Source organism: Lentinula edodes (assembly GCF_021015755.1).
Source record: "Lentinula edodes strain Le(Bin) 0899 ss11 chromosome Unknown C8R40scaffold_83, whole genome shotgun sequence".
Taxonomy (NCBI): Eukaryota; Fungi; Basidiomycota; class Agaricomycetes; order Agaricales; family Omphalotaceae; genus Lentinula; species Lentinula edodes.
The window spans coordinates 7,947-33,606 of record NW_025764389.1 but is presented as its reverse complement, the minus strand read 5'-3'; the positions used below and the strand labels follow the sequence as shown (position 1 = coordinate 33,606).

General features: G+C 48.7%; 7 protein-coding genes across 7 annotated transcripts; 3 read left to right on the top strand and 4 right to left on the bottom strand.

Annotated features, from left to right (window-relative positions):
* The first annotated feature begins 175 nt into the window (after positions 1 to 175).
* On the top strand, positions 176 to 1,491 carry C8R40DRAFT_888983 (uncharacterized protein). The gene is made up of 3 exons (XM_046236585.1): positions 176 to 875; positions 929 to 1,322; positions 1,420 to 1,491. The coding sequence occupies exons 1-3, from the start codon at positions 608 to 610 to the stop codon at positions 1,427 to 1,429; spliced, it is 672 nt and encodes a 223-aa protein (XP_046079012.1). The 5' UTR covers positions 176 to 607; the 3' UTR covers positions 1,430 to 1,491.
* Positions 1,492 to 1,625: 134 nt separating this feature from the next.
* C8R40DRAFT_889048 (uncharacterized protein) lies at positions 1,626 to 2,695 on the bottom strand. Its single transcript, XM_046236586.1, has one exon. The coding sequence runs from the start codon at positions 2,380 to 2,382 to the stop codon at positions 1,714 to 1,716; it is 669 nt and encodes a 222-aa protein (XP_046079011.1). The 5' UTR covers positions 2,383 to 2,695; the 3' UTR covers positions 1,626 to 1,713.
* Positions 2,696 to 2,719: 24 nt separating this feature from the next.
* On the top strand, positions 2,720 to 3,756 carry C8R40DRAFT_1136935 (uncharacterized protein). The gene is made up of 3 exons (XM_046229401.1): positions 2,720 to 2,744; positions 2,878 to 3,499; positions 3,549 to 3,756. The coding sequence occupies exons 2-3, from the start codon at positions 2,878 to 2,880 to the stop codon at positions 3,629 to 3,631; spliced, it is 705 nt and encodes a 234-aa protein (XP_046079010.1). The 5' UTR covers positions 2,720 to 2,744; the 3' UTR covers positions 3,632 to 3,756.
* Positions 3,757 to 4,534: 778 nt separating this feature from the next.
* C8R40DRAFT_1178451 (uncharacterized protein) lies at positions 4,535 to 6,289 on the bottom strand (the record flags this gene model as incomplete). Its single annotated transcript, XM_046232870.1, has 8 exons — positions 4,535 to 4,784; positions 4,835 to 5,010; positions 5,061 to 5,204; positions 5,241 to 5,384; positions 5,437 to 5,517; positions 5,575 to 5,751; positions 5,798 to 6,009; positions 6,058 to 6,289. 8 exons carry the CDS (start codon positions 6,287 to 6,289, stop codon positions 4,535 to 4,537), a joined length of 1,416 nt encoding a protein of 471 aa, XP_046079009.1.
* A 118-nt stretch (positions 6,290 to 6,407) lies between these two features.
* On the top strand, positions 6,408 to 7,574 carry C8R40DRAFT_1178450 (uncharacterized protein; the record flags this gene model as incomplete). Its single annotated transcript, XM_046232869.1, has 3 exons — positions 6,408 to 6,592; positions 6,648 to 6,823; positions 6,874 to 7,574. The coding sequence occupies 3 exons, from the start codon at positions 6,408 to 6,410 to the stop codon at positions 7,572 to 7,574; spliced, it is 1,062 nt and encodes a 353-aa protein (XP_046079008.1).
* Positions 7,575 to 7,620: 46 nt separating this feature from the next.
* On the bottom strand, positions 7,621 to 8,514 carry C8R40DRAFT_1063304 (uncharacterized protein; the record flags this gene model as incomplete). The annotated part of the gene is made up of 2 exons (XM_046225517.1): positions 7,621 to 8,159; positions 8,211 to 8,514. The coding sequence occupies 2 exons, from the start codon at positions 8,512 to 8,514 to the stop codon at positions 7,621 to 7,623; spliced, it is 843 nt and encodes a 280-aa protein (XP_046079007.1).
* Positions 8,515 to 11,393: 2,879 nt separating this feature from the next.
* On the bottom strand, positions 11,394 to 14,026 carry C8R40DRAFT_1164165 (uncharacterized protein; the record flags this gene model as incomplete). The annotated part of the gene is made up of 9 exons (XM_046230455.1): positions 11,394 to 11,477; positions 11,557 to 11,829; positions 11,876 to 12,231; positions 12,289 to 12,544; positions 12,620 to 12,962; positions 13,014 to 13,317; positions 13,368 to 13,470; positions 13,603 to 13,791; positions 13,850 to 14,026. The coding sequence occupies 9 exons, from the start codon at positions 14,024 to 14,026 to the stop codon at positions 11,394 to 11,396; spliced, it is 2,085 nt and encodes a 694-aa protein (XP_046079006.1).
* Between the last annotated feature and the right edge of the window lie 11,634 nt (positions 14,027 to 25,660).

The following is a 25,660-nucleotide window of genomic DNA, read 5'->3' as shown; positions in this document are numbered from 1 at the left end:
GAGGATAGTGCCAAATTGTCTGGCAAACACCCACCTAACAGTAGAGCAAGATATCGACTGTGATTTATGCAACACGGATTGGATTCAATGCTCTCAAACAGGCTTTAGGATGATTATAGAAATTAAACCGGAAAACGGTCCAGGATAGATCGACAATAGCCGAGACGGAAATCAATTTGAATTCAGCCGATTTGAACTAGCGCACCCTTGCGAGGTTACATAACACCTCGCTTGTAGATAGTAGAATGGATAAGGTAATAGTTTTCAACCTGATTCCAATGGACATAAAACTGAAGCATTTGCATCAGTTTTGACTCGTGGATCCCAGGTGGATCCTCTGCAAAGCGCACCCGCTACCCAAGATAAATCCACGCGAACCCGCCACAACACAACCTTTAACCCATTGCCTTCAGTACCGCCTTCTCGTCACTCATCCGACCCAATCTCCAATCCGTTCAATTACCTTCTCTTTCTCTTGCGAATCGGTCCCAGATCGTTGTTGAAATACTCGAGTCAAATTAGGAAGGAGGGAGAGAATTCAGACGAAAGGATGAGAAATCGTAATTGAGAGGCCACGTGGTCGAGGGTGGTCACGGTCACGCGCTGCATGTCCCTTGTCGTTCGCCATATCGCCCCGCATCTTTTCACAAGATCTAAATCTGGTTATCGTCCACCCCGCCACTCACCACTCTCATCTATCACGGTGAACACGCCGGACAATACCTCGGGACCTGAAATCTCGCAACTATCTGGCAACTGTAGTACGGACTCGAGTGGGGGTAGTTTTCCTTTTAGTATTGGAAATCACGACTCTTTCGGGACGGATAGCTCGAGCTCGATGCACAGCTCTTACCAGCAAAATTTCGGCCCCGCATGTATGCTCATTTTTCTTTGTTTCTTCTCTAGCGAGCTAATCCCAGTCTGGAAGCTTCCTCTCCCCAGCAGTCCTTATCGAGACCTAAGAACCACTCTCGGTCGCAGTCTCAATCCTACGAGTCCAGGACCATGGATCTGACGGACATGCACCCGCCTCAAAGCCCTGACTCATTTCACTCTAGCTCCGTACAGGGTCATTCAAGTTTTGGTCAGAAGCCAAGGGAGGTTGAGATAAAAGAAGAGAAGGCAAAGCTGGAGAAGAATATTGTGAAGCTGGAGGTGAAGATGGAGAAGAAGGAGGATGAGTGGAAGTTGGAGAGGGAAAAGTTGGAGATGAAAATCGACAAGAAGGAGGAGGAGTGGAAGTTGGAGAGGGAGAAGCTGGAGAAGGAGCGGAAGGAGGAGAGGGAAAAGCTGGAGAAGGAGCGGAAGGAGGAAAGGGAAAAGCTGGAGAAGGAGAGGGAAAAGTTGGAAAAGAAGGAGGATGAGTGGAAGTTGGAGAGGGAGAAGCTGGAGAAGGAGCGGAAGGAGGAGAGGGAAAAGCTGGAGATGAAAATCCACAAGAAGGAGGACAAGCTTGAGAAGAAGGAAGAGGAGCTGAAGGCAGAGAGGGCAGAGTGGAAAGCAGAGAGGGAAAGGCTGGAGCGACAGATTGATGCATTCAAGAATGGGCACACTCAGAGCGGGTAAATTTCTGTCAGTGATGACACATTGGCTCTGCTTAGGTGACTTGCTAAGCTCTTCCTTTGGTTCCATTCACTTTCCTTGAATCCATTCATGTAGATACACAAACCAACCTTCACCTGTAGAACATTTCACCAGTTCATACACTTATCATTATCTAATACCTGTGGTTGTAGGCCGGACTGGGGTGCTGAACGCGTGAGCATGACTTGGAATCGAAGGGGTTGTCAGGCGGGCCATGTTACTAATAGGCTGGGGCAAACTTCGTCCTTGCGGAGTCGGAGTAAGCCAGGCCGAGGGAATACGAAGAGGACGAGGTGTACTATTCCACTTGGGTAACGGCGCGGGTGATAGTCCGGTGGGACTTCGTTGCTCGTTCTCAGCGTTTTCTGTCATGTGCACATCCGGGAAAGCATCCTTGGTAGGTCCCCAAGAGAAACCGATAAAAGAAGCGGCGCTAGTACTGCTTTCAGAAAGGGGACCGCTTCCCTTGAATGAGGGAGTGTCATGAAAGATAGAAAGTCCTGGGGAGGATGACGCTGCCGAAGATTGAAATAAAGCTGAGAATGCGAAAGGTTGGGAGAATTCTTCTGATGGTCGTTCGGACGTATCAACTTTGGCTTCAGGTATTGAGTATGTGAACTGCGGAAGATGAAGATTTGATGGTTTCGTTTCTGCATGAGGTTCAGTTCGGCGAAATGACGGTGAATGACATGAAAGGCATAGACACACGTTGGGGAAGAGTATGCCAATCCACACCGACGAAAAACGGATGGTTAGTAATTTCTGCGAAATCTCTTCGACCGAGGCGGAATTCTGCATCAGTAAGCAACCTGCAAATCCGTAAGTGTGGAAAATCAAGTCAACACTGGTGACACACCTTCGCAGGAAATCTTGATACTGTACAGATAAGGATACATTATTGCCGTTTTCAAAATAGTTGGCGCCTCTTCTCACGACGCAAAAATTGAGTACGAAACGGTGCCCAGCGCGAAAACACGATTACGAGCTCAATTCTCCACGGAATCCTTAGAAATTTAGTGTACCATGTAGCGATAAGTGGGCTCCAGTGCGCCCCATGGTTATTTTTGTAAGAATAAATAAATCACACTACTTAGGATTTTTGCATCTCCTCAGCTTCGGAGACATGATAACTGAGACAATAATGAACAATTCTATTAGCTCTTCGAATATGATATGCATAGAGGGTGCATGTAGTGCGCCCCATGTAAAAAGTAGCATGAAATTCTGTGATGAGAGATGTTGAGGCAAGCGGCTAATAATCACTAACCTCCAACCTGCTTGCCTCCTCTTTCCATGGCAAATGATCGTAACCATAAACGAGGCAACAAAGGCGGGACAGGGACTCGAAAGCAAAGAAATAGTAGGGCCAATTTGCATGGCCAGCTAGACATGCCGCATTCATCAGGGCCTGCACCTGTTCCCCCTCCTTCACAAAAAGCACGACCCAAACCAATTCCTGTTTACAAAGGCACCCCAGCTTATGAACAGATGCAAATATTGCACCCAAAAACCCCTTGCGAAACAGACATTGCAGCAGCAGAGCAACTTATGGCTTTCCAAAATCAAACCTTATCCCAAACAGCTCAACGTGCACGTAGATCGAAACCTCTGACTGCGGACCAACTGCCTCTCACCCTCGATGAACAAGTCTTTGCTGGGGCGATGGGATTGTCCAAGGCAGATATGCTACAACAGAGAGAGTTCGAGAGACAGTATGGGCTTGAGGATATGTCTAGTGAACCTGAGGAGGACGAAGATACCTCTCAGAGGGTGTCTACACAAAGGACGAAGCAGAGGAAAAGATTCAAAAGCATTAGCCCTGCTGAGGATAACCCACCCTCAATGGATTTCGAAGACTTCGAAGGAGTAGGACACACCTTCGATGATGATCATGACGGTGTTTCAAGTGACACAGGTATGAAACCTGTCATTTTTCTGGGGTAAAGCTGATGATTCTTCCATAGAAGACGAACTGCAGAAGTGTCAAGCCCATGCCTCGGGCCTCCATTCCGCCGCTCGGTATTCCGAAGATCCACCTTTATTGTAATCTCTTCCTTATTGTTCTTTCTCGCTACACATACCCTTTCACTCTAGTCCCTCTTTATTGTCTTTTACTTTACCCTGCAGGACTACACGTATAACTCCTAGTAGTTAGTCTGGCGCTCCGCCCCGCTCCGTAGATATAAATACTGCTTGTACGCTACTGTAGTTCCTCAGTTTAATTATCAACTTAGATCTCCCTTCTCAACTTAACTCTTCTCTAAGTCTTCAGGCTCAACGCCTCGAAGTACGTTCCCCTCGACCTTAGGACTTGAACGTCCTCTGGTTCGCTCCTCGTCATTGGCGATACCGCCGCTCCGACCTGGCTGCTACTTAGCCTCTCTCTCTCTACTCTCGCTCTCCGGGGACTAACGGCGTAACGGCGGTGTTGTTAATAACTTCACTACTGTCCCACTCGTCTTCCGCACTTAGACACCTTGTGGCTTTGGCACGGTTACACAGGTTGCATGATCTTAACAGTATAATTAAACTCAATCCGTTAACGTCGTACTGACATATCATTTTTTATGCCTCCGAAAACTCGAGCTCAATCTACACAGGCGCGGCAGAATTTCATCTTTTGATGATATCTGGAATTTTGATTCACAGACTTTCGGTTGAATAGATCAAAGCCATCCTTGCACGAACTTATCTAAAGATGATACTCAGAAAGATACTCATTTGATAGACTGCCGATGAATTCCTTCTATGCGACTCAGATAGATTGTATGCAGTATATAGAAGTAACATAGACTGCAGATTCATGTCATTTCCTATAAATCCCGAAAATTCCGAAGCTTCCCGGCTTTCTGGTGTATACAATATAGCACAAAAAGATGGAACGATTGCATTGAAAGGTTATCAGACTACAAACGAACAAAACATATATATATGGGACTATATGTGGGCATCAGAATGCCAGATAATCATTCTTCTCAATGGCTCCTCGCTTGCGTTTGCTGACCTCGTTTGCTAGAGTCTGTAATGGCTCCCGAAAGTTGCTTTGTAGCGATGAGGTCGAGTTTTCCGGCGAGGGTGGTTCACCATTGCGTGAAGGTGAATGGCTCTCCAATGAATCAATGGAAAGGGGAAGGGGTGGTAAAGCTCGTGACGGGTTTCCGAATCGTTTCCAATCTTCTTGTATAGTTTCGACAAGGTATCTGTCAAAGCACGATTAATAAAATGGCGAGACACAATACAAAGCACTCACGCCGTCCACTTATCTGTCCGGAGGTCATTACTTTTGAATTCACATTTGAGTCCGTCAAGGAATGCATCCACGCGGCCCCAGAATGAAGCCTCCTTTGCTTGTTTACCCGCGAGGTTTTTCTGCTTCTTGAGAATTGGACCATCCTCCTCACAACACCGTTCACGTAAAAATCGACGCTGAAAAACTTATGATTAGCAAGAATGTGAGTATGAGCTCGGGAACTCACCAGGATAGCAAATCGGAACTGGTACAGATGCCCATTACTCGATCCCAAGCCTCCTTGGACATATTTTTGAACCAAGGCGACGGTTGCCTGCTCCAGCGTTGAGAGCCCCCTTTTTCCGGTTTCGTCAATAATGGTTGCAAAGATCTAAGCATGTGTTAGCAAATACAACAACATATCGACGTCACAAAAACTTGCATCGTCTCGGAATTGTTGGAGCATTTTTCCTGTAAGAGACTCCGCTTCTTTTTTTAATGCAGTGGCCGATCCTGTTTTTGCCAATATGTCTGTAAATTCATGCTGCCCTGCTTCAGTCTTGCAACGTTCCTAACATAAGGAGAGTTAAAACTGATGGCTCATGAAAACGTCGTTGACCTACCCATACTGCAGGAATGATGTCGCCGTAACTCAGACGTGTAGGCTTCGCACATTCATCCCGTGCAATGGATCGAATGATTGCCTGTGGGTGGGTGTCAGTGGATACAATGTCAATGAATCGCTGTTGAACAAGGAATACCTTGACATGTCTGGGAACCTCATACCCTTTGTTGATTTGCTTCAGAGCTCCATTGACAACTTCTTTGACTGAAGTTGAATCTGTATGCTGCGCTTCGAACTTGTTTTCGATACGGCAGGTCGCTGCATATTGCAGACAGTTTATCTTGAGTTGTCCCGTCTCTACCCAGCCAGCAATCTAGACAACAATCAGCACCGTAAGGGCATTCAATGAAAATTCATACTGCGACCATCCCTTTGAGCTCCCGAACTTGCATTGGGGTTAGAGAATAGTGAGATTGGATGCCATCCACCCAACTCATGAGATCTGTGGTCTCTCCTTCTGAACGTTTTTGGGGGGTCAAACTTATGTTGGAATTATTCTCATCAGGGCCTATCGCAGCGGAGTAGCTCGTATTGTCCTCATTAAGCTCATCACATTCATCCTCCCATGTTCCTGTGAATTTTTTTGAGCACCATAAAGAGGGTAAAAAAGCGCAGCTACCATGTTCTACCCCAGGAGTCTGCATTTCCGATGTGCCGTGATGATCAAGGCTTGAGTCAGAATAAGTCTGAAGACGTGAACCGGGGTTTGAGATGGGAGGCTGAGGCAACACATATGGCGAAGCAGTGTTGAATCGTACTGTACCAGTATTCGGTGTATTTGGTAGAGCATTGATGGGAAGCTGAGGGGGTTGAAAAGGAGAGTCACTGAAAGTGAACACAGGCCGCGACATGGCAGACAGAAAGAAAGGAGTCAACAAAGAAAATGGAACAAGTTTCAAAAAACACGTGGCCTCAACTGCACAGCGTATACTCTTGCGAAAGCCCAAAGTGCATATCGGAATCTTTGTGATGTCCTCTGCAGTTATAACCTCTCTCGAAAGCTCCTCCTCGATGCCGGTTCAGCAGCTCAGAGATGAGAACAACTCTATCCCGTCTCTAGAGCAGATCAAGTCTATAAATGACAGCGTCGTCCTTGAGATGCCTTCCTCCATGATTTATCCTGGATTAAATGAGGCACTCACGAACTCTGGCATGTAAGGAAAACTTACAGCTATAAAGTTGATTGGCTAACTTTTTTTGATTATGTAGCGGCACTGAAAATGCAGATATAGGTTCAGGAGGATACTTGGGCGTTGTTGCTGACACCTGCGGTTTCGATGTTGAGGACTTCGACATGGATGGTGACAATATCTCCTACAACTCTGGGCTTGAGGCGCCTGAGAGCCTAATCAGTGATATCAAACCCAGATCATCTGTTCCTTCTGGTAATTGAGCTTGATATAATCCGCCCGGCGTATCTGATTTTCTTGTTTAGACCTGGAAGATGCACTGATCGAGCTTCATAACCTCCGTACCCATTGTCGTGCTCAGCAAAGCATCAACAAATCCCAGCAGAAGCGACTTTGCAAACTCGACAAGTTTGTTCGTGCCATCTCATCAAAAGAGGTTTATGACATTCACAAAGCACGGAAGATGGTCCAGTACAAGGTTGCATTTCATCATGCCCAGAAAGATCTGCGGAGAAGTCAGATGCAGCTAATGCTCCAAGAGGATGAGATTGCTGAAAACAGGAAATTTCATTCGGACTCGCTTCACCGCAACAAGAGGCAAGTATATGTCATAAAGGAGTTGGGCTTGCGTCTTTATAAATCACAAATGGAGGCAGAGGTCGAGCATAGGGAGCAGCATCTGAAGCAGTTGAAGACCATCGAGGATTTGGAACGACGTCTCGGCACCTCTGAGAACAACAAATATCTGTCAAATATCGAGGAGTTGAAGGTTCAGCTGGGCCGCGAAAAGCTTCTTCGTGGGAATGTAGCCAGAATTCTACTCAATGAGCACAATCCTGCAGTTGCTGTGGCAGAGTCTCTCCGACTCCTGACCCCTTCATCTGAAATTTTCTCGAAGTCCACTGCCGAGGGCCTTTCCATCAAGGCTGAACAGCAACCAAATTTGTTCCACACTGCAGTAGCCAAACAGTTGCTCGAACTTGAGGACGAGGCATGGAGAGTTTAAGCTTTCATATATTATCTACAATGTCGTTTGTATCTAGAAACTTGGTTTACAATGCATTCAATTTTAGCTCTTCCAGAGTGCCAAAGAACTGTAAGCTCTCCTTCCAGCCTTCACGGCGTTTAGCCCATGCAATAGAAAACCCCTCAGGATCCTGAGCCTGAAATGCCTCTTCAGTCCTTCCTCCGTAGTCCAACCGGCGTCGGATACCCCCAGCTGTATACTGAGTAACCGAAATGCGAGTTTCCCCTGGTGCCACAGGTAAATTAGAATGTCGGAGGAGAGCTGAAGAAAGAAGAATGGTTGCGCCTGGAGGAAATTCTATGACAACCTTGAGGTCCCAAAGAATCAGGTGTCCACCGAGCTTGTAGTTGTACTTTCCACCAGAGGTTATTGCACATGGAATCCGAACGTCGTTCATAGAATCTGTATGAATATGGGTCCATGTAGCTGGCCCAAAGTTGACCGTCATACTCTGATAAACACTGTTGTCAAAATTGCGTTGCAGGTGTGGGAGCTTCTCTTCGAGCTCCCGGTTGATGCGCTGGTGCTCAAGATAGCTCTTCGGGAACCACGTAGCTAATGCAGCTGGTGATATACGTCAGTGAGGCAGTAGGTAAAAGTAGTTGTATTATTCACCACTCTGATGACCAGCAACTTGTCGAAAGCAAGGCATTTGCAGAAGCTCTTCCATCAGGGGTTGGCGTTCATCACTCAACCGCATAGGCTCTGGTTGACCCTTCCCAAATGAAATACCTCGAGCAAGTGCAGGGAAGTGCCCGCGTTTATGCTTCTTCTCTGCTCGCTTCCACTTGGTCTGCTTTCCCGTATCGAGGATTGCATCAGCCATGGTCTGAACTGAATCTCGATAGCTCTTGCTGGAAGACCCATAGAGCACACAAGCCATGATACGGTTTTCCCCGTCGGTGAGAGGAACGGACATTCTACAAATCATTGAATGAATATAAACCCTCAGGAGAGTTGAAAACTCCCACCCGTCCTCCGATGTCACCAGCCGAAACCCTTCAGCCTTCATCCTCTCTAGGTCACGGCGGACCTGTGCACCATGGAAGGCGTTGTCAACGGCGAGGTACCCACCCGAAGCAAAGGGAAGCTCTTCACTACGTAGGGCCGTCTCCTGAGACTTGGCTGGTAAGACGTATTTCTTGAAAGCCAGTTCGTGGCCACGAGTGACCCCCTTCAACGCCGCTTGCTCCTTCCGTCGTATACGACGACGTTTGTTGTTGTACCGCTGCTTGGACTCCGCCTCATCTTCCAGAGAGGGCCATCCATCAAGAGCGTCGAGTTTTCGTTTCGAGGAAGAAGAAGAAGCGGGGGGTGGAGAGGGAAGCGAGGGAGCATGGGATGGAGCCTGCGGTTCCATGTCCGGGGCGTGTTTCGTCTTGCGTTTTCGCTGGCGCTTCGTTGGAACAGAGGTATGGCGTTTGGGGTTGGAACTTTTTTCGACGGAACATGGAGCCGAGGGGGTTTCTGGAAGTCCGCCCGACACGCGTCTCGTTTCGCACTGGGAGTTGTCAAAGGGGAACAGAGTGGTTGGGGGTTCTAGAAGCCTGCCCGAGGCATGTGCGGTTTCGCGCGGGGACGTTTTCGGAAAGGGAGGGAAAGGGGCGGAATAGGGGAGATGATTGAGGGAAAATTCGACGGAGGGACGGGCTGAGGTGAACCTAGAAGCTGCCTCAGGTGGTAGACGGGGTTCCTGCTCCGGAGAGACACGCTGGCTCTCGGCAGAGAACGCGGAGAGCAGGTCATCTACTGAGCTGTTGTTGAGCTCCTCGTCTTCACTCGTCGGCTCATCGCGGCTATGAACGGATGCAAGAAGTGTTGAGAGGTGGACGTCTGTTGATATCGCATGGTCAAACGAGGTGCACGACGTAGTCTTGCCGGAAATCGTCCAGGCGGAAAGGCTGGCGCTTGTGGAGGTCATGAAGCCGTTCTGAGCCACTGCTGAATCAGGCTACACGAGAGGGGTCTTGTTGTGAGACGCTGAGGACGTGGATAGAGACGTTTGGAAGGGTGGATGAATTCGGCGTTGGAGGTCGACGAGTTCGGCAATGAGTTGATGGATTCGGCGTTGAGGTCGATGGATTCGGCGTTGAGGTCGATGGATTCGGCGTTGAGGTCGATGGATTCGGCGTTGAGGTCGATGGGGTGTTGAGCAAGGGACGCGATGTAGAGTAGGGTGGATGGAGATGCGGAAGAAGCATGTTAGCAATTGATACAAGCTTTACAGACTTGGTCACGCACCTGGCAGCAATCAGCAGCTGAGAAAAGCCAGATCAGGGAGTAATATCTGTGGTGTACGCCGCATAAGCTCAGGCCAAGATGTAGATGACACAAAAATGAAAGACACGTCCAACGTTGGACTGCAGAGGCTCAGCCGCCACATCCAGGTAGTGAACGCAGCGGCGAGTCCTTCTGCAGGATAACGAGACGCGTCTGAGACCTGGTAGAGGGCGACACAAACCTGAAATACGAGGTGGATAGATTTGAGGACAAGTGAAGGCAAGTTCAAAGGCGCCGGGTCAACAAAACAGACTCGCGTGAACCATGTCATGTGCACCCTGCGCCACACTTAATGGACGCTTGTTTTTCCGATTATGTCCCAACGTTTTTGTCTTTCGCAAACCACGTCCACTCACAGTGCTTGAGCTGTGTGTCTTTCCGGCACTTGTCTCAAACTGGGTACCTGTCCTGTTGCCGGAGCTACGGGGGAACGCCAGATCGATGGAGTAAAGTACCAGCCTCTATTTCATTTTGTACATTATTTGGTGTGTATCGGGCTATTTAGGGCTGAAAATTCCATGTATTGTTTTATATCCCACCCCCTGCTCTCCTCCCACAAGTCCGGCTGTTGTGCCCAAGCTGCCCACATGTCTGACAAGTAACCACCCGACGTCGACCCTGTTGTCCCTCGATAAACCTCTGCAAGATTGGATTACTAGTAGGTGGACCGCTGGACAAGGCATCTGTTTGAGGCCTTGCAGCCAGAGGACTCTGATTCCGAACCAGAGGCTGGGCTCGGGTCTTACCTTTATGGGCAGCTGCCATCTGAGCTTTTATTTCTCGAGTTGCTCCTTCGGATATCATCAAATCAGGATCCAATGGTGGAATAGTTGGACGAAGTCTCTGGACAAATACCCCACTACGCATTTGGTTGGTGTTGAGCAACCGTTGATGCTCCGTGTCATTATGGTGACAAGTTCGAGGCAAACGATGTTCAGTAAGCTCTCGTTCTTGACGAACTGCACGAAAGTTTGACAAATCGCAGTTGTTCCCTGCACAGTTGTGTTGAGTGTCAACAGGACATAATATGTTCTAGATAATAAACATTCAGTCAAATTCTTAACACGAAAACAGGTAATCATACCTGTGGAGGTAACAATGCCCATTGTGCAGGCATGAGTTGGTGAAGCTTATATTTAGGATGAATTGGCCCGAGTTTGAACGTTTGCACAAGTATAGCTGAGGCAGTGAGAGTGGCTGAGGAAAATTGGGGATTGACCAGGATTTCATGCACACGAGCCACACCAACGGGGCTATCAATATTTGCTGAGGCCCCAGCAATCACATAGTCTCCGGATTTGTAGGGTTCAAGTGTGTATGAGATGGCTTGTTCATATACATGATATCGGCCGTCAGGAATATGATTGGGTAAAACTTGGGAGGTGAGTAGCTGTTCAACAGTTTGATTCCGTTTTGTGAGCTTAGTGTGAACGCAATGACCTTGAATCTTGCAGCATTAGCTCTCAAAATCCAGGTAGAGTAGGGCCTACTCACCAATTGGAAGCTCAGTTTTTTCAATCACGTTGAGACCATAAGCAGAGGCAACAGGGCTGCACCATTTTCCAAAACCGGTTCGAGCCAAAACGATGGGCAAAGCTGCAGCTGTTACCCATTGCGTGCTGTCATCGCTAAAGCGCAGATGGTGTGGCTCAACTTGGTTTTCAACAGGCCGGAAGAAGACCCCTCGGTGTAATAGGTGCCGTACACGGCTGCACTGGGCAAAACCTCTGCCAATATCTCGAGAGGGAGCCTGGTGATTGCTATGAACACTGTGGTCACGTATAATAGCATTAAATGATTCAAAGCCTTCGGTGGCATATAGCATGGCAGGGCCAAACCAACGTATATGCATAGGCAGGTGACAGATAATGTGAAATTTCGGCTTATTGAACCAACGAGGTGTCCAGTGTGCAGCACAATTCAGGAAACGTTGGATAGCCAGTTCGAGCGTAGCCTGACCATGGGTTAGAATGAATAACAAATAGATAAGATGAAAATACCAAGTAGGTGTCAAGATGAAGAATGACTGGTTGCCATACTAAAGGGATTAGTGCACTCAACGCTAACCAAGCTTCATAACACTCTGCTGGGAGAAGGTCATAAAGAACAAAGGGCGCAACTTGTGCAATAGCACGAAAGTCTCGACCTGTGAGGGAACGTGCATATTTTACAAGTGTTTCCCCGGCCAAAGGAGAAAGACCCATTGACGAAACATCCAATGAAGAGAGGCGATGTTTGAGTGTTTCTTTTTGGTGATCATCGAGCCGTGTTATGGCATCGCGCCAGTAGTACTTCACAAAACCAAGGAGAATAACATGGAGTATCTCAACTGGGGTGTCACGATGAGGATCAAGGCCTAAAATTACATTAAATTTTATTCATGGTGATAAGAGTAAAATTATGAAGGAATTGCCTTTCATACGCCAGATCGGACTAAAACAACTTGGCTCTGGTGGTATGTTTTGAGCAATGAAGTCATCAACGAGGCCCTGTCGTTCTTCTGTGGGAGTCGAATGAGGAATTCTTCTGATAAATGCGAATATTTTATCTTGAAAATGTCCAAAGAAGGTGTCCTTGACTCCCGTTCCTGTTGTCATTTCTTTGGCTTTGGTTTTGCCACCAAGCTGACTGGACGTAATGAACATATTGTGGAGTGTGTCAATTGTTCTCTGAGGGTATCGGGATTCATGAACCTGTAAAGATCCCATGATGATTACAGTATTGATACTTCAGTATATGCATACCGTGATGAACCGTTTAGCCCGGGAGATCAATTCTTGAATGGTTTCTTTCCGACGTCCACCTTTCTTCTCAGCACCAGAGTCTGATTCTTGTTCGGTTGATGCGTTGGAATGAATGGAGGTGTCGTCAGCTACATCTTTTGTTGCAGAAGCTGATTGTTCATCATTAGCGTCGCGACCTTTTGCAAAGCAGCAACGGCAGAAATACTTCCCAACCAGTCCAACATGGCAAGAGAACTCGCTTTGCATTGGGTTATCCCCTAGCATCGCAAGAACGGCAGGGATCATCAAAACCATTGCCTTCTTTTGAACATCCCAGACCCAAAACCCTTCCTTCTGGCCATGTCTGATGGGATGAATAAGCAAAATAGTTATGAAGGTCGTAATGTATACACACTCTAGTTGGGTGGTTATTCCGTCAAGCATTTCTAGAGGAGGAGCGAGGTTCGAGGTACAAAGAAATTGAACATTGCTCTCCTTATGCACATGCTCATGAGGTAAACCAGCTGCTGTAAATAGGAACGAATTATGCTTGTTCCACTTTTTTGAGACATTACCCGAGGTATCGTCGCAGTATAGCCACATGGCAAAGGTCAAGACCTCATGGCCCTTCGCCAACACTCTCCAGTGGTTGGCAAAACCATCTTCGAAGGAAGTCAGTGTCCAAGGAAGACACTCGCAGCCATTCTCTGAAAGAATCCCTACAAATAAATCAGGACAACAGATCAGATAAGCAGTATAGAAAGCAAACCAAGAATATTATGTGGGCTAGGAATCTGATCCAAGTTGCAACTCTCAACCAAGTACGGAAAGGATGATTGTAGTTGATGCACCGGAAATTGGATGGTATTAGTCTGGGAAATAATATAGCCACTTTGGCCATTAACATGAACAATTTTGACAGTCCATGCCAATCCGAACAGAACTTGCGTCTTCTGGTCTCCTGGAACCCCTGAGCTCCGTGTAAACCATCGAAAGGGCATAACCAGGGTTCCATTGTCAAGGCGTGCAAGCTCATGAACAAAGAAGTCCTGATTACCCTTTCGAACCATAGGTGTTGCAAGGGTCGGATCAAGCTCTTTCCAAGCTTGCGCTTGCCATGCATGTTCAAGATGTTGACCACTATCTTCACAGTAATGGCGAATGTGAGGTCGTATATCAGGATTACCCATTTCCTTTAGAAAAATGGTCAATGATGTTTTTGTTAGAAATAAACTTGGATATATCTCAGACCTGGCGTATCAATCCGTCAAGCTCATTCAAGTAATATACATGCCCCAAAGGGCCTTTCTGACGCTCAGTCTTGATACCGCAGAGAGACTGTAGATACTTTCCGACACTCTTTGCTACATCAGTTGATGGAAGGTTCCGAACACCAAAGGAAGCAACACCCCAAAGGATTATATCCATTTGTGCATCAGAAAATAGTGATCGGGGAAGATGGCGAAGTATATCCAGAATGCAGCTCTAGTTTTTGGATGAATGCAAGTGGTGGTGCTGATAATGCATGCATACACACCTCTTTATCTGACCAGGGAAACCATTCAGGTCGATCATTCCGAATCCGTTGTGCAGGCCTTTGAGATCCAAATCTCAAATGATCAGCCTCAGATTCATACCCAACTGTGAATGGCATTTTGTGAGCTGCATAATTCTGGAAGATAATGACTGAAAGCACCAAATGCGTCGTCTTCGAGGTCATCACATTCTTCAATTTCATCCTCGGAGTTTTCTGAGTCAGGCTCTTCAAGAAGCCAGGCATGCATTTCTTCTGCAAAACGTGCCATGCCACGCTCTACATCGGAAGGCTGAAGCGTGAAATCCTCTGTGGGGTCAAATGTGATGCCATAAACAGGCTGAGTATTCCTATCAGAAGAAGGCTGCACATTTTCGAAATCGAATGGCTCGTCATGACCTTGGGTCTCGTAGGGACCCTCGGAAAGGTCCATCAACAGAGATTCTAGTGGCGGAGACACACGGCGTGAGGTCCCTGGATTAGGGACAAACGGATCGGGGGCAGAATAATGTGAAGCTTCTCTATGATGTTTGACTGCTTGTTGATGACCTTTCCCATTTTCATGCCGCCGGGCTAAATTTGCATCTCTCCATACGTGGTCATCACAGGCCAAGCAAGACCATTGACTGCGCTTTGAGCCAGTTCCTGGCTCCCAGACTATAAATTCATCAATTGGAAGTGTCATGCCCGGCAGGATTCAGAGAGGACTTACATTCAGGATCTTGGAAAGGCTTCATTTTAGGGGCTGTCACAGATGCAGCGGTGTTATATGTTGATTGGCACAAGTCCAAAAAATAACCCAAATAATGAAGAATGGAAAGGCGATAGACTGCGAATTTTAGAATGACTCGACGTTGGCTCCAAGATACACACAGGTCTATTACAAATTCTACTATTATTCCATCTCGTGGAGGATAGTCATATGTAGGACAGGATTTGATCCGGAGATTATTTCGATCGGTTTAGATTTAGCATCAAAATCCTTGTTTAGATAACTTCTAACTTTCAGCTGCACCCGTGTAGAGCTAACTCCGAAGAAAATACTTTCTTCACTACAGCTCAATCATTTGCCCCATTCTCCGACTCTATCTCTGCCATCGGTCAACCACGTCGCCGTAATCGCGGTTTCGGTCCAGCCACAGTTCCTACTACGTCGACTCTTCCTGAAGCCATGGAAGAAGAACAACAATTTGAGTACAGCACCTTGTACACTGCTGACGGACAACCTGTTCAAGTCCTGACCCCTCGCCGTGGACAACCCCCCGTGGTCGCTCCGGCTTGGGGCCGGTCTACTACTCGAATTGATTCTCCAATCCTCCAAGCCATAGCCCGCCGTACGGGGAAACAACCCCAACGTCGCGCTGCTTCTGAATCTCCTCGTGACCCACCTCCTCACTTCGATTTGGACACTGGTGATCACGATGATCAAGACCCTCCTGTCGACCCCGACGATCCGGGCGTCGATAATAACAACGACGATCTGGATGACGATTCCGGCGGTTTACCGCGTGGTGAACCTGGTGGCCCCAGTGGACCTGGTGGACCTGGTGGTCCCGGTGGTCCCGGCGGTCCTGGTGGACCTAGTGGACCCCGTTCCCCAATCTCTCCTGACATCCCCAACGAGCAACGTGCTATGTTGGAACTCCTCTCGGGGTTCAAGGGCTCCATTGAGACCCTTGGCACCGTCCTCGCCACTCTCGGCCGTCCTTCTGATAGCTCTGAATCTAAGAGCAAAGTCAAGGAGCCAGAGGTATTCGACGGTTCGGACCCCCGAAAACTCAAGACGTTCTTCGTCAATCTCGCCCTGGTCTTTAATGACCGTCCCAAGTACTTCACCGACCAACGGAAGGTGAATTATACTCTTTCTTATCTCAGTGGGTCAGCCAAAGAATGGTTTGTCCCTGATATCCTCGACCCGGACCTCGACTCGCTGCCGGCCTGGACGTCGTCCTTCACGGCCCTTGTAAAGGAGCTACAGGACAACTTCGGCGTTTACGACGCCCAAGGCGAGGCCGAGGACGCCCTTGGTAACCTTAAGATGAAGGAAACCGAGAATATCCGGAAGTACAACATCTGGTTCAACACCCTGGCTGCTAGCACCAACTGGGATTCTGCCGCCCTGAAATGGGCTTATGGACGAGGCTTGGCTGAACGTATCAAGGACGAAATGGCGCGGTTGCCCGAGCCGGCGACGCTCGCCGCTTATCGTCTAGAAGTTCTTTGTATTGACAACCGTTATTGGAAGCGCGAAGAAACCAAGAAGCGTGAGGCTGGTAAGCCTTTTATTGCTCGGAACCCAAAGAAGGGTTCTACTAACCAGCAAAACAACTCTCAGCCATCTGGCTCTTCGGCGCCGTTCACGCCGAAGCCTAAACCCTTCTCTGGTGGTAAGCCTAACAATAATGGTAAGCCCCAGAACTCTTCAAATTCCGGCCAATCCGGCGGTCAGCGCCCCGCGTTCAACCATCTAGGAGCAGATGGTAAGGTACTTCCCTCCGAACGGGAAAGAAGGATGAAGAACAATCTTTGTCTCTTCTGCGGTGGTAAGCACTGTCACGAAGCGGCAGAGGCGGAGTGACTAACGGAGCGGGAAAGCGGAGCGACTAAGCAGAACGGTGAGGCGGAGCAACTGGACAAGGCAACAAGGCGGAGCGACTAAGCAGAATGGCGGCAGGCTGGTCCCAGATAATGACAGAGATATATTGAGTATCGTAGTCATAGGTAATAATAAGTAAGCACATACCTGGTCCCAGATAATGACAGAGAGGTCAAGATAAGGGACCAGGCTGTGGAGGGTTGGCTATATATACATAATCCGGTCTGCGAGAAACAACGATGTAATACTGTACAGTTTAGGAACAAGGAAGGTGGCGGAAGCCAATAGAAGGAGAAGATGGGTCAGGTGGATCAGTAATCGATGGATCAGTAATCGATGGGAGTTTGACAGTGATGGGATGATGTATCGTACAAGTAAAGGCGTCGAGACGGTGAGAAAAGGAAAATGATAGGGGCTGCGTACTTTATGACATTACCCCCCTCCTTATGACCATTGCCCTCGATGGTCAAGGCTTTGCCGCTGTTGGGTGTTTTTTATGAAAGGCCCGAACAATTTTTGGTGCTCGACTGAGGTTGGCTGCGGGTTCCCAAGAGTTGTGCCCTGCGTCGTAACCTTTCCACTTAACCAAATATTCCAACTTCTTCCATCGAACCCGGCTGTCTAAGATCTCCTCTACTTCGTATTCCGGTTCGTCTTCATCCTCTAAGTATACCGGCTCTGGTGGTGTTGGTATTTCGCCATTAGAGTTACCTTTCCAGGGGTATAGTTTATCGACATGGAAGACGGGATGGAGGCGATCTAGGGATAGGGGAAGGTCAAGGCGGTAGTCTAAAGGGCCAATTTTCTCCAGAATGCGATAAGGGCCAAGCTGTCGATCTCCTAACTTTTCACTGGAAAGTTGAAGGTTAATGTCCTCTGCACTGAGCCAGACTAGGTCTCCAACTTTAAATTGATGAGCTTTCCGCTTCCCGCGTTCGTATCCCTCCTTCTGTTGTTTCTTTCCTAGGTGTAAGGCAGCTCCGGCATCTTGTCGCGCTTCTCGGAGAATCTGTATACGGTCATCCACAGCTGGAATACCGCTGCGTTGGCCCACTGGGATATTGAACAGGGGAAGATAGCCGTAGGTTAGCTCGAACGGGGACATGCCTAGCGCAGAATGAGTCCGTGAGTTAATCACAAACTCCGCCATGGGAAGGTGCTCTGCCCAGTCATCTTGTCGTCGTCCTACATAGAGGCGGATGTATTTCTCTACTTCCTGATTTGCTCGTTCGGTTTGGCCATTAGACTGAGGACGGTATCCGGAGGTTAGATCTGATTTAATTCCTAGCCTAGCGAGAAGGGATCGCATGAGTTTAGCTGCAAACTGGGGTCCGCGGTCGGATTTAAAGTGAAGAGGAAGACCATGGAGACGGAAGATCTCTCGGTAGTAAATATCGGCAACGCCTTCGGCTGTGATGGAGCTGGTGCAAGGAATGGCGTGAATTTGTTTTCCATACAGGTCTGTGCAAACCAAGACAGCATCGTAGCCTTGGGAGTTAGGTAGCTGTGTTATCAGGTCAACCCCTACCTCTTCCCATAGACCGGATGGTACATCTAATGGTTGAGTTACGGCCCGTGGGTGTCGCTGGATCTTCTTACGGGCACAAACCTCGCATCCCTCAACGTATTTTTCCACAAAAGAGCGCAACGTAGGCCACCAGAAATGGGTACTGACCAAGTCGAGTGTCCCGTGTAGTCCGGGGTGTCCTGCAGTTGGATTGTCGTGGCATTGACGGAGTACCTCAGTGCGTAGGTCGTCGTTTGCTGGTACGTATACTCGACCTCGGTAGTAGACCAACCCATTGTCTTCTTCCCATTCGGCTATCCCATTGGCCAAGCGCTGTAGTCCGTGCTCTTTGACTGTTTTGAGACCCTCCAATACCTGTGCCTCCCGTTCTGAGGCTTTCCGGATACGATCCTCTAAGGGGTTCTGTAGGATCGAAGCTGCAATTTTTACGAAGTGGCCAGGTTTAAGGACTGTCTGTTGTCGGTTATCATCGCTGTCCGATACATGATGAACTGCCATGCGGGAGAGAGCATCAGCTTGGGTGTTTACTCTGCCAGGGCGGTGGATCATATGAAAGTCAAACCGTGACAGATAGAGGGCCCATTGGGCTTGTCGGCGGGTGAGGTCTTGTGCAGTGCGCCAGAATTCGAGGTTCGAATGGTCCGTAATGATGTCGAATGGTTGAGGGAGTCCTTCTAGAAAGTTCCTCCAATCCTTCAGTGCTTCAATGATAGCAAGCATTTCTCGATCGTAGATTTCGTAGTTCCGTTCCGCTGGCTGCATGGATGCCGATCTGAAGGCTACCGGATGCCATTGGCCATCGTCTTGCTTCTGCATAAGGGCGCCTCCCGTGGCAAAGCCTGATGCGTCTACCTCGATTCGAGTAGGCCTGTCTGGTGTCCATAGAGCAAGGATCGGTGCGGAGATGAAGGCTTCTCGAAGGGTATCAAATGCTTTCTGTCGAGTGTCGGTCCAGGTAAAGCTGGTGTCTTTCTTCGTCAGGTCGTTCAGAGGTCGTGCTATTTTGGCAAAATTCCGGATAAAGCGTCGGTAGAAGTTTGCAAATCCCAAGAACCCTCGTAGTTCCCGAAGATTAGTAGGGACTGGCCAGTCGTGAACAGCCGCTACTTTTACCGGATCCATTCTCACCTCCCCTTCTGAGATGATGAGTCCGAGGTATTCAATCTGTTGTTGTTCAAATTCGCATTTTTCTGGTCGTAGGTAGAGGTCGTGCTTTTCTAACCGGGTTAATACTTCCCGTACCATTCGTCGGTGTTCCTCGAGATCGTTACTGAAGATAAGGATGTCATCTAGGTAGACTGCCACCTTGCCGGCTGCAATGAGATCAGCAAATATAGCATTCATAAGTGCTTGGAACGTGGCAGGGGAATTTGTGAGACCAAAGAACATGACCTTAGGCTCGAACAAGCCTCGGGTTGTTGCGAACGCGCCTTTCCATTCATGCCCCTTCTTAATCCGTATGTTATTGTAACCCCAGCGGACATCAAACTTCGTGAAGTATCTGGCTCCCTGAAGTCGGCTAATGATGTCAGCAACTAATGGGAGAGGGTATCGGTTCTTCACAGTGTACTCGTTCAGTTTCCGGTAGTCTTGTACGAAACGGAGTTTCCCATCCTTCTTCTTTACGAAGAAGACCGGTGATGAGATTGGTGATTTTGAGGGGACGATATAGCCTTTCCGTAGGTTTTCTTCTAGGAAACGATCCAACTCCTCCTGCTCGTTTAGGGACATGGGATAAATCTTGGTACGCATGGTTGCCGGTGCTCCAGGTACGAGATCAATCGCATGGTCCCAAGGTTGGTGGGCAGGTAATCGTTCGGAGGCGGATTCTGAGAAAACCTTCTTGAAATCACGATACTGCTCAGGGACCATTTCTTCGAAGGTTTTAACGGGTTTGTCTCGGTTGGCTTCCTCTGCTAGCTGCTGGGAGTAAGTGAATCCTGCGGCGCACCAGACTTCCTCCGTCTGTTCCTCTAGAATTCCTGCTTTTACCCATGCCCAGCGAGTTTTATGATTGGCTCGAATTCGGTGTATTGGTGGTTCTTCCACCGCTGCTGATTCACTTGGTTCAAGGGTCGCTTCTAGTGGCACCTCAATGTGGGGGTTTTCTGCGGGAGGTTCCAGTTCCGGGAGTTCGAGGATCGGGGTTTCTGTGTGAGTGGCAGCTAGATGAGAGTACAAGATCTCCTCGTCTGGGACTTCTTCTATCGTTACTCGAGGAGGCTTTACTGAAAGTCGTCCTTTCTCCCAATCAATCTCCGGATTTACCTTCCGTAGCCAGGGGAGTCCAAGGATGATGTCTTCACCTCCTAGGTTGGTGATCAGAAAGTCCATCCATCGCTCTTGATTATCCACTGTGAGTGCTAGACGTGCAAAATGGGTTATCCGTCCAGCTCGGTTAGGTGTTCCATCGATATTAAAAACGTCGATTGGTTTATGGAGGGGTGCACATCTTACGTGGTTCCGGGTGGCAAAGTCTTGGTTTAAAAACAGGGCGGTAGCTCCACAGTCTACCATGGCTGCAGTTGTTATACTGTGATTCCTTCCTCTTAGTCTCGCATGAATTCGGAAATGTGGGGAAGTGGAGTTTAATTCCCGGATCGACGATATTGTACATGATGGGTGCGAGTCATATGAAGAAGTAGCGAACATAACAAACTGATTATGGGGTACTCTCGGTGCAGCCGAAGTGGGTACCCTCTTTAAAAACCCTGTTGAAAGCCAGAGGACGAGGAGGACATAGCGTTAGCACGATCAAGTAATTCCCTTATTTGACCAATCTGGTTGGAAAAGTCCTGGTTAGGAGGGCTCGGAGTAGCGGCTACGGGTGCAGGAGCAGACGTTGGGGTCGAGGACGCGATTTGGACGGATTCGTTTGGGAATAGGGAGAATGGCGCGGGTCCTGTAGCGGATATCTGTTGGCGTCGGCCTCGGTCTCGTCCGAGTCCCATGAATTTGTCTTGGCAGACTGCTTCCAGATGTCCTCGGCGTCCACAGTAGCGGCAGGTGGTTTCTCGGTGTGGGCAGTTTTGCTTGACATGACCTTGGGCACCACAGCCAAAGCATTGTCCTCGCATGCGAGCTAGGAATGCCTCCCTAGTATTCCCATTACTGGTGTGGGTTGCATCAATGTCCATAGCGTGGGGTCAGCAGGGGTAGTATGAGCGGTATGCGTGGGAGGGTATCCAGAGTTCCGGCCAGTCATGGTGGGATCGTGCAGGTAGACATCCACCGATATGGCCCATTTGATTGCCTCCTTCAGAGTCGGAGCAATTCCTTGGGCAATGTTTACGGTGATGAGGTGTTGTCGGATCTCTGGGAGTAATGCAGTGAAGAAACGTTCCCGCAAGTCAATATCAGACATTTCAGTCCGATCTCCGATATCCTTGAACTTCTGAGCGAATTCCGCAACTGTCTGTCCTTTACTTTGCCTGAGATTCTTGATCTCGCTACGGGCTTCCATACCCGGGTCCATTGGTTCAAACCGTTGGCTAAATTCCTTCAGAAACGCCTCCCAATTTCCTCCAAAAGGGGGATTTTTTGCATTGAAATGTAGCAGATGGGGAGTTGCCCAATCTCCGGCACTTTCTGTGAAGAAGCCCAAGGCGGACTTGATGAGTTTTACTTGGCTTTTGGCAAGATCCGGTTGTTCTGACGCCCAATTCTGGAACTGAGCCATGAAGCAACGGGCTTCAGCGCCATCTTTACCCTTGAAAACCTCGGGTTTGTTCATGCTTGACTTAGAGGATGAGCGTTCCTCCATAGCTGTAGCAAGGTTAGCTACTTGTCTGATGAGCTGAGCCATGAGATCCTCCGCAGAGGTGTTTGGGGCAGGCGGGATAGGAGTCGACATGATGGGAGTAGGCAATCGGGGCTGGGGAATCGGCAGGAAGGTTATATTGCTCACAGTGAGTGGCTCTCGGATTGAGTTCGAAAGGGCGTTGGGGCAAGGTTGAGACTGGCAATCGCGCCAAGTATCGTCGTTGTTATGGGCGTGAGCTTGGTCTCTGGGGTCAAGTGCGTGCGGGAGTGCGGAGCAGTCTATACTGGCAACAGGTGTTTCAGAGTCGGGCGGAACTGGGGAAGACGTGGTGTCTATAGACCCTGCAAGGACAACCTTATCGGTAGGCTGTCAGTGCAGTAATGGATCTTGACCTAATGTCACGAAGCGGCAGAGGCGGAGTGACTAACGGAGCGGGAAAGCGGAGCGACTAAGCAGAACGGTGAGGCGGAGCAACTGGACAAGGCAACAAGGCGGAGCGACTAAGCAGAATGGCGGCAGGCTGGTCCCAGATAATGACAGAGATATATTGAGTATCGTAGTCATAGGTAATAATAAGTAAGCACATACCTGGTCCCAGATAATGACAGAGAGGTCAAGATAAGGGACCAGGCTGTGGAGGGTTGGCTATATATACATAATCCGGTCTGCGAGAAACAACGATGTAATACTGTACAGTTTAGGAACAAGGAAGGTGGCGGAAGCCAATAGAAGGAGAAGATGGGTCAGGTGGATCAGTAATCGATGGATCAGTAATCGATGGGAGTTTGACAGTGATGGGATGATGTATCGTACAAGTAAAGGCGTCGAGACGGTGAGAAAAGGAAAATGATAGGGGCTGCGTACTTTATGACAAGCACCAGATTGCTGACTGCAACAAGCGAAAGGCCCGAGAATCGAAGGGCCGCGCTGCCGAGGTGGAAGAAACCCCCGAAGCAACCATTGAGGTTGTTGAAGAGGATTCGGAAAACTAATCCGCAGCTCTTGTTCCCCGGTACGAAACGGGAGCTGCGTTGATCAGGTTCGTACCTCACCTGGGGAGTTATATCTCAACGCGTCCGCTCTTTCCTCTATTGAACGATCTCTTGTAATATCTTTGACTACTGAATTTTCGTTATCCGATTCAGCCGCGCCGGCCGAGCCCATCTCTGCTCTTCTCAAATTTCCTACTCTTGTTGATTCTGGTTCTACTGACTCTTTCATCGATACTCGTTATGTTTCTCAGAACTCTATTCCTACAACCAAAATTTCTCCTGTTAATCTTCGTTTTTTGATGGTTCATTATCTTCTAAACCCATTACCGATATGGCGAATATTGCCGTTCGGTTCCCTTCTGCGAGCTGCTTCTATTACCCTTTTATGTTACTCATTTAGATTCATCTTGTAAAGCAGTATTAGGTTACAGTTTCTTATCCCGCTACAATCCGTTGATTGACTGGGCATCTCGAAACATTACGTTCCGTAACACTTCACATCCTGATTCTCCACAGACGTCTGTGCCTTCTGCTATCAACCCTGTTGTTGCAAAGGTCGCTGTTCCGTTACCGGAACTTTCGCCGTCGGTCCTACCGACAATTCTGGAGACCCCTCCTGGGGACTCACCTCGCTCTCGCTCTCGCTCCCGCTCTCGGACTTTACGGGCCAAGCCCCTTTCATCTAAATTCCCTTTTGAACCCATCTATTCTTATCCTACAGTCTCTCAATTTGCTGCTCAGCTGGAAACTCCCGAGGTTGACATTGCACTGGTGAGTGCTGCAGTCTTTAACAGGGCTTGCAAGGACGCTGGTATGGAACCCATACTCCTTCGTGCTATTCACTCTGAGGTCGCGGCCCGCGCCGCCGACCGCTCCTCCACCGCTCCTACTGTCCCTCCACTTCCTCCTTCCATCCCAGCAGAGTATGCAGAGTTTGCAGACGTCTTCGACGAGATTGCTGCAGATTCACTTCCTGAACACAGACCTTACGACCTGAAGATTGACTTGGAAGAAGGCGCTTCGCCGCCGCTCGGCCGTATTTATCCTTTGTCTGAAAAGGAGTTAGTCGCCCTTAAAGACTTTATTGACAAACAGCTGGCTACTGGTGCCATCACCCCATCATCCTCTCCTCACGGCGCTCCGGTCCTGTTTGTCCCGAAGAAAGACGGCAAACTTCGCCTTTGCGTCGATTTCCGTGGACTCAATCGTATCACCAAAAAGGATCGTTACCCACTCCCACTCATTTCAGACCTTCTCGACGCTCCGAAAAGAGCTAAAATATACACCAAATTGGATCTCGCTCACGCTTATCATCTAGTCAGAATCGCTGAGGGTGACGAATGGAAGACCACCTTTCGGACCCGTTACGGCTCTTACGAATGGAAGGTCATGCCGTTTGGCCTTACGAACGCCCCTGCGGCTTTCCAGCGGTTTGTTAATAACATCTTCTCTGACATGCTCGATGTTTGTGTCATCGTCTATCTTGACGATATTCTAATCTACTCTGATACGCCAGAAGAACACCGAGAACACGTTAAGGAAGTCCTTCGGCAGTTATGGAAACATCGGCTTTACGCCAACCCCGAGAAGTGCGAATTCAATATGGATACTGTTGAGTATTTGGGTTATATTCTTTCTCCTGACGGATTGACTATGTCCAAGGAGAAAGTTCAGACAGTTCTAGAGTGGCCGGTCCCGAGGAAGGTTAAGGACATTCAGTCCTTCTTGGGTTTTGCAAATTTCTATCGTCGTTTTATCTATAATTATAGCGATATCGTTGTGCCGATGACTCGGCTTACCCGAAAAGGCGCTCCCTGGATCTGGGACAGCAGCTGTCAAGAGGCCTTCGAAAACCTCAAAATCACTTTTACTTCTGCGCCGATACTGGCCCATTGGGAGCCGAATCGCCCACTTATCGTGGAGACCGACGCTTCCGACTACGCCATTGCGGCCATTCTTTCCATCCAATATGCTGACGGTGAAATTCATCCTCTAGCCTTCCTTTCCAGAACGCTTCATGCAGCGGAACTCAATTACGATACTCACGACAAAGAGCTACTGGCCATCTTCGAGGCCTTTAAAGCTTGGCGTCATTATCTGGAAGGCTCGGGTGATCCGGTGGACGTCGTCACCGATCACAAAAATCTTGAGTATTTTTCTACTACCAAGGTTCTCACCCGCCGACAGGTCCGATGGTCAGAATTTTTGCATCAATTCAATATGGTCATTCGCTTCCGGCCGGGGAAACTCGGCGAGAAACCCGACTCGATAACTAGACGCTGGGACGTCTACCCTAAAGAGGGGGATATCGGTTACGCCCAAGTGAACCCTCACAACTTCCGTCCTATCTTTACTAACGAACAACTCACTGCGTCTCTTCGAGCTACCTTCTTGGAAGGCCCGGTTTTACGAGCCTCGATTATCATGGATATCGAAGCCCTACACCAGGCTATCATCCTCGCCCTTCCCGCCGACCCGAGCTTCGTTGTTGGCTTGGAACTTGCAAAAGATCCTTCCAATGAACGTTGGAGCTTAGGTAGTGACAAGCTACTATGCCTTGACGACCGTATTTATGTTCCTAATCACGGCGATCTTCGCCTTCAAGTTCTCCGCTACTTTCATGATCATCCACTCTCCGGCCATTTCGGC

Coding starts and splice junctions, on each gene's coding strand:
- C8R40DRAFT_889048 (XM_046236586.1), bottom strand. CDS start 2,382: ATGCAGAATTCCGCCTCGGTCGAAGAGATTTCGCAGAAATTACTAACC.
- C8R40DRAFT_1136935 (XM_046229401.1), top strand. CDS start 2,878: ATGGCAAATGATCGTAACCATAAACGAGGCAACAAAGGCGGGACAGGG. Junction 3,500..3,548: donor CGGTGTTTCAAGTGACACAG/GTATGAAACCTG, acceptor ATTCTTCCATAG/AAGACGAACTGCAGAAGTGT.
- C8R40DRAFT_888983 (XM_046236585.1), top strand. CDS start 608: ATGTCCCTTGTCGTTCGCCATATCGCCCCGCATCTTTTCACAAGATCT. Junction 876..928: donor GCAAAATTTCGGCCCCGCAT/GTATGCTCATTT, acceptor CCAGTCTGGAAG/CTTCCTCTCCCCAGCAGTCC.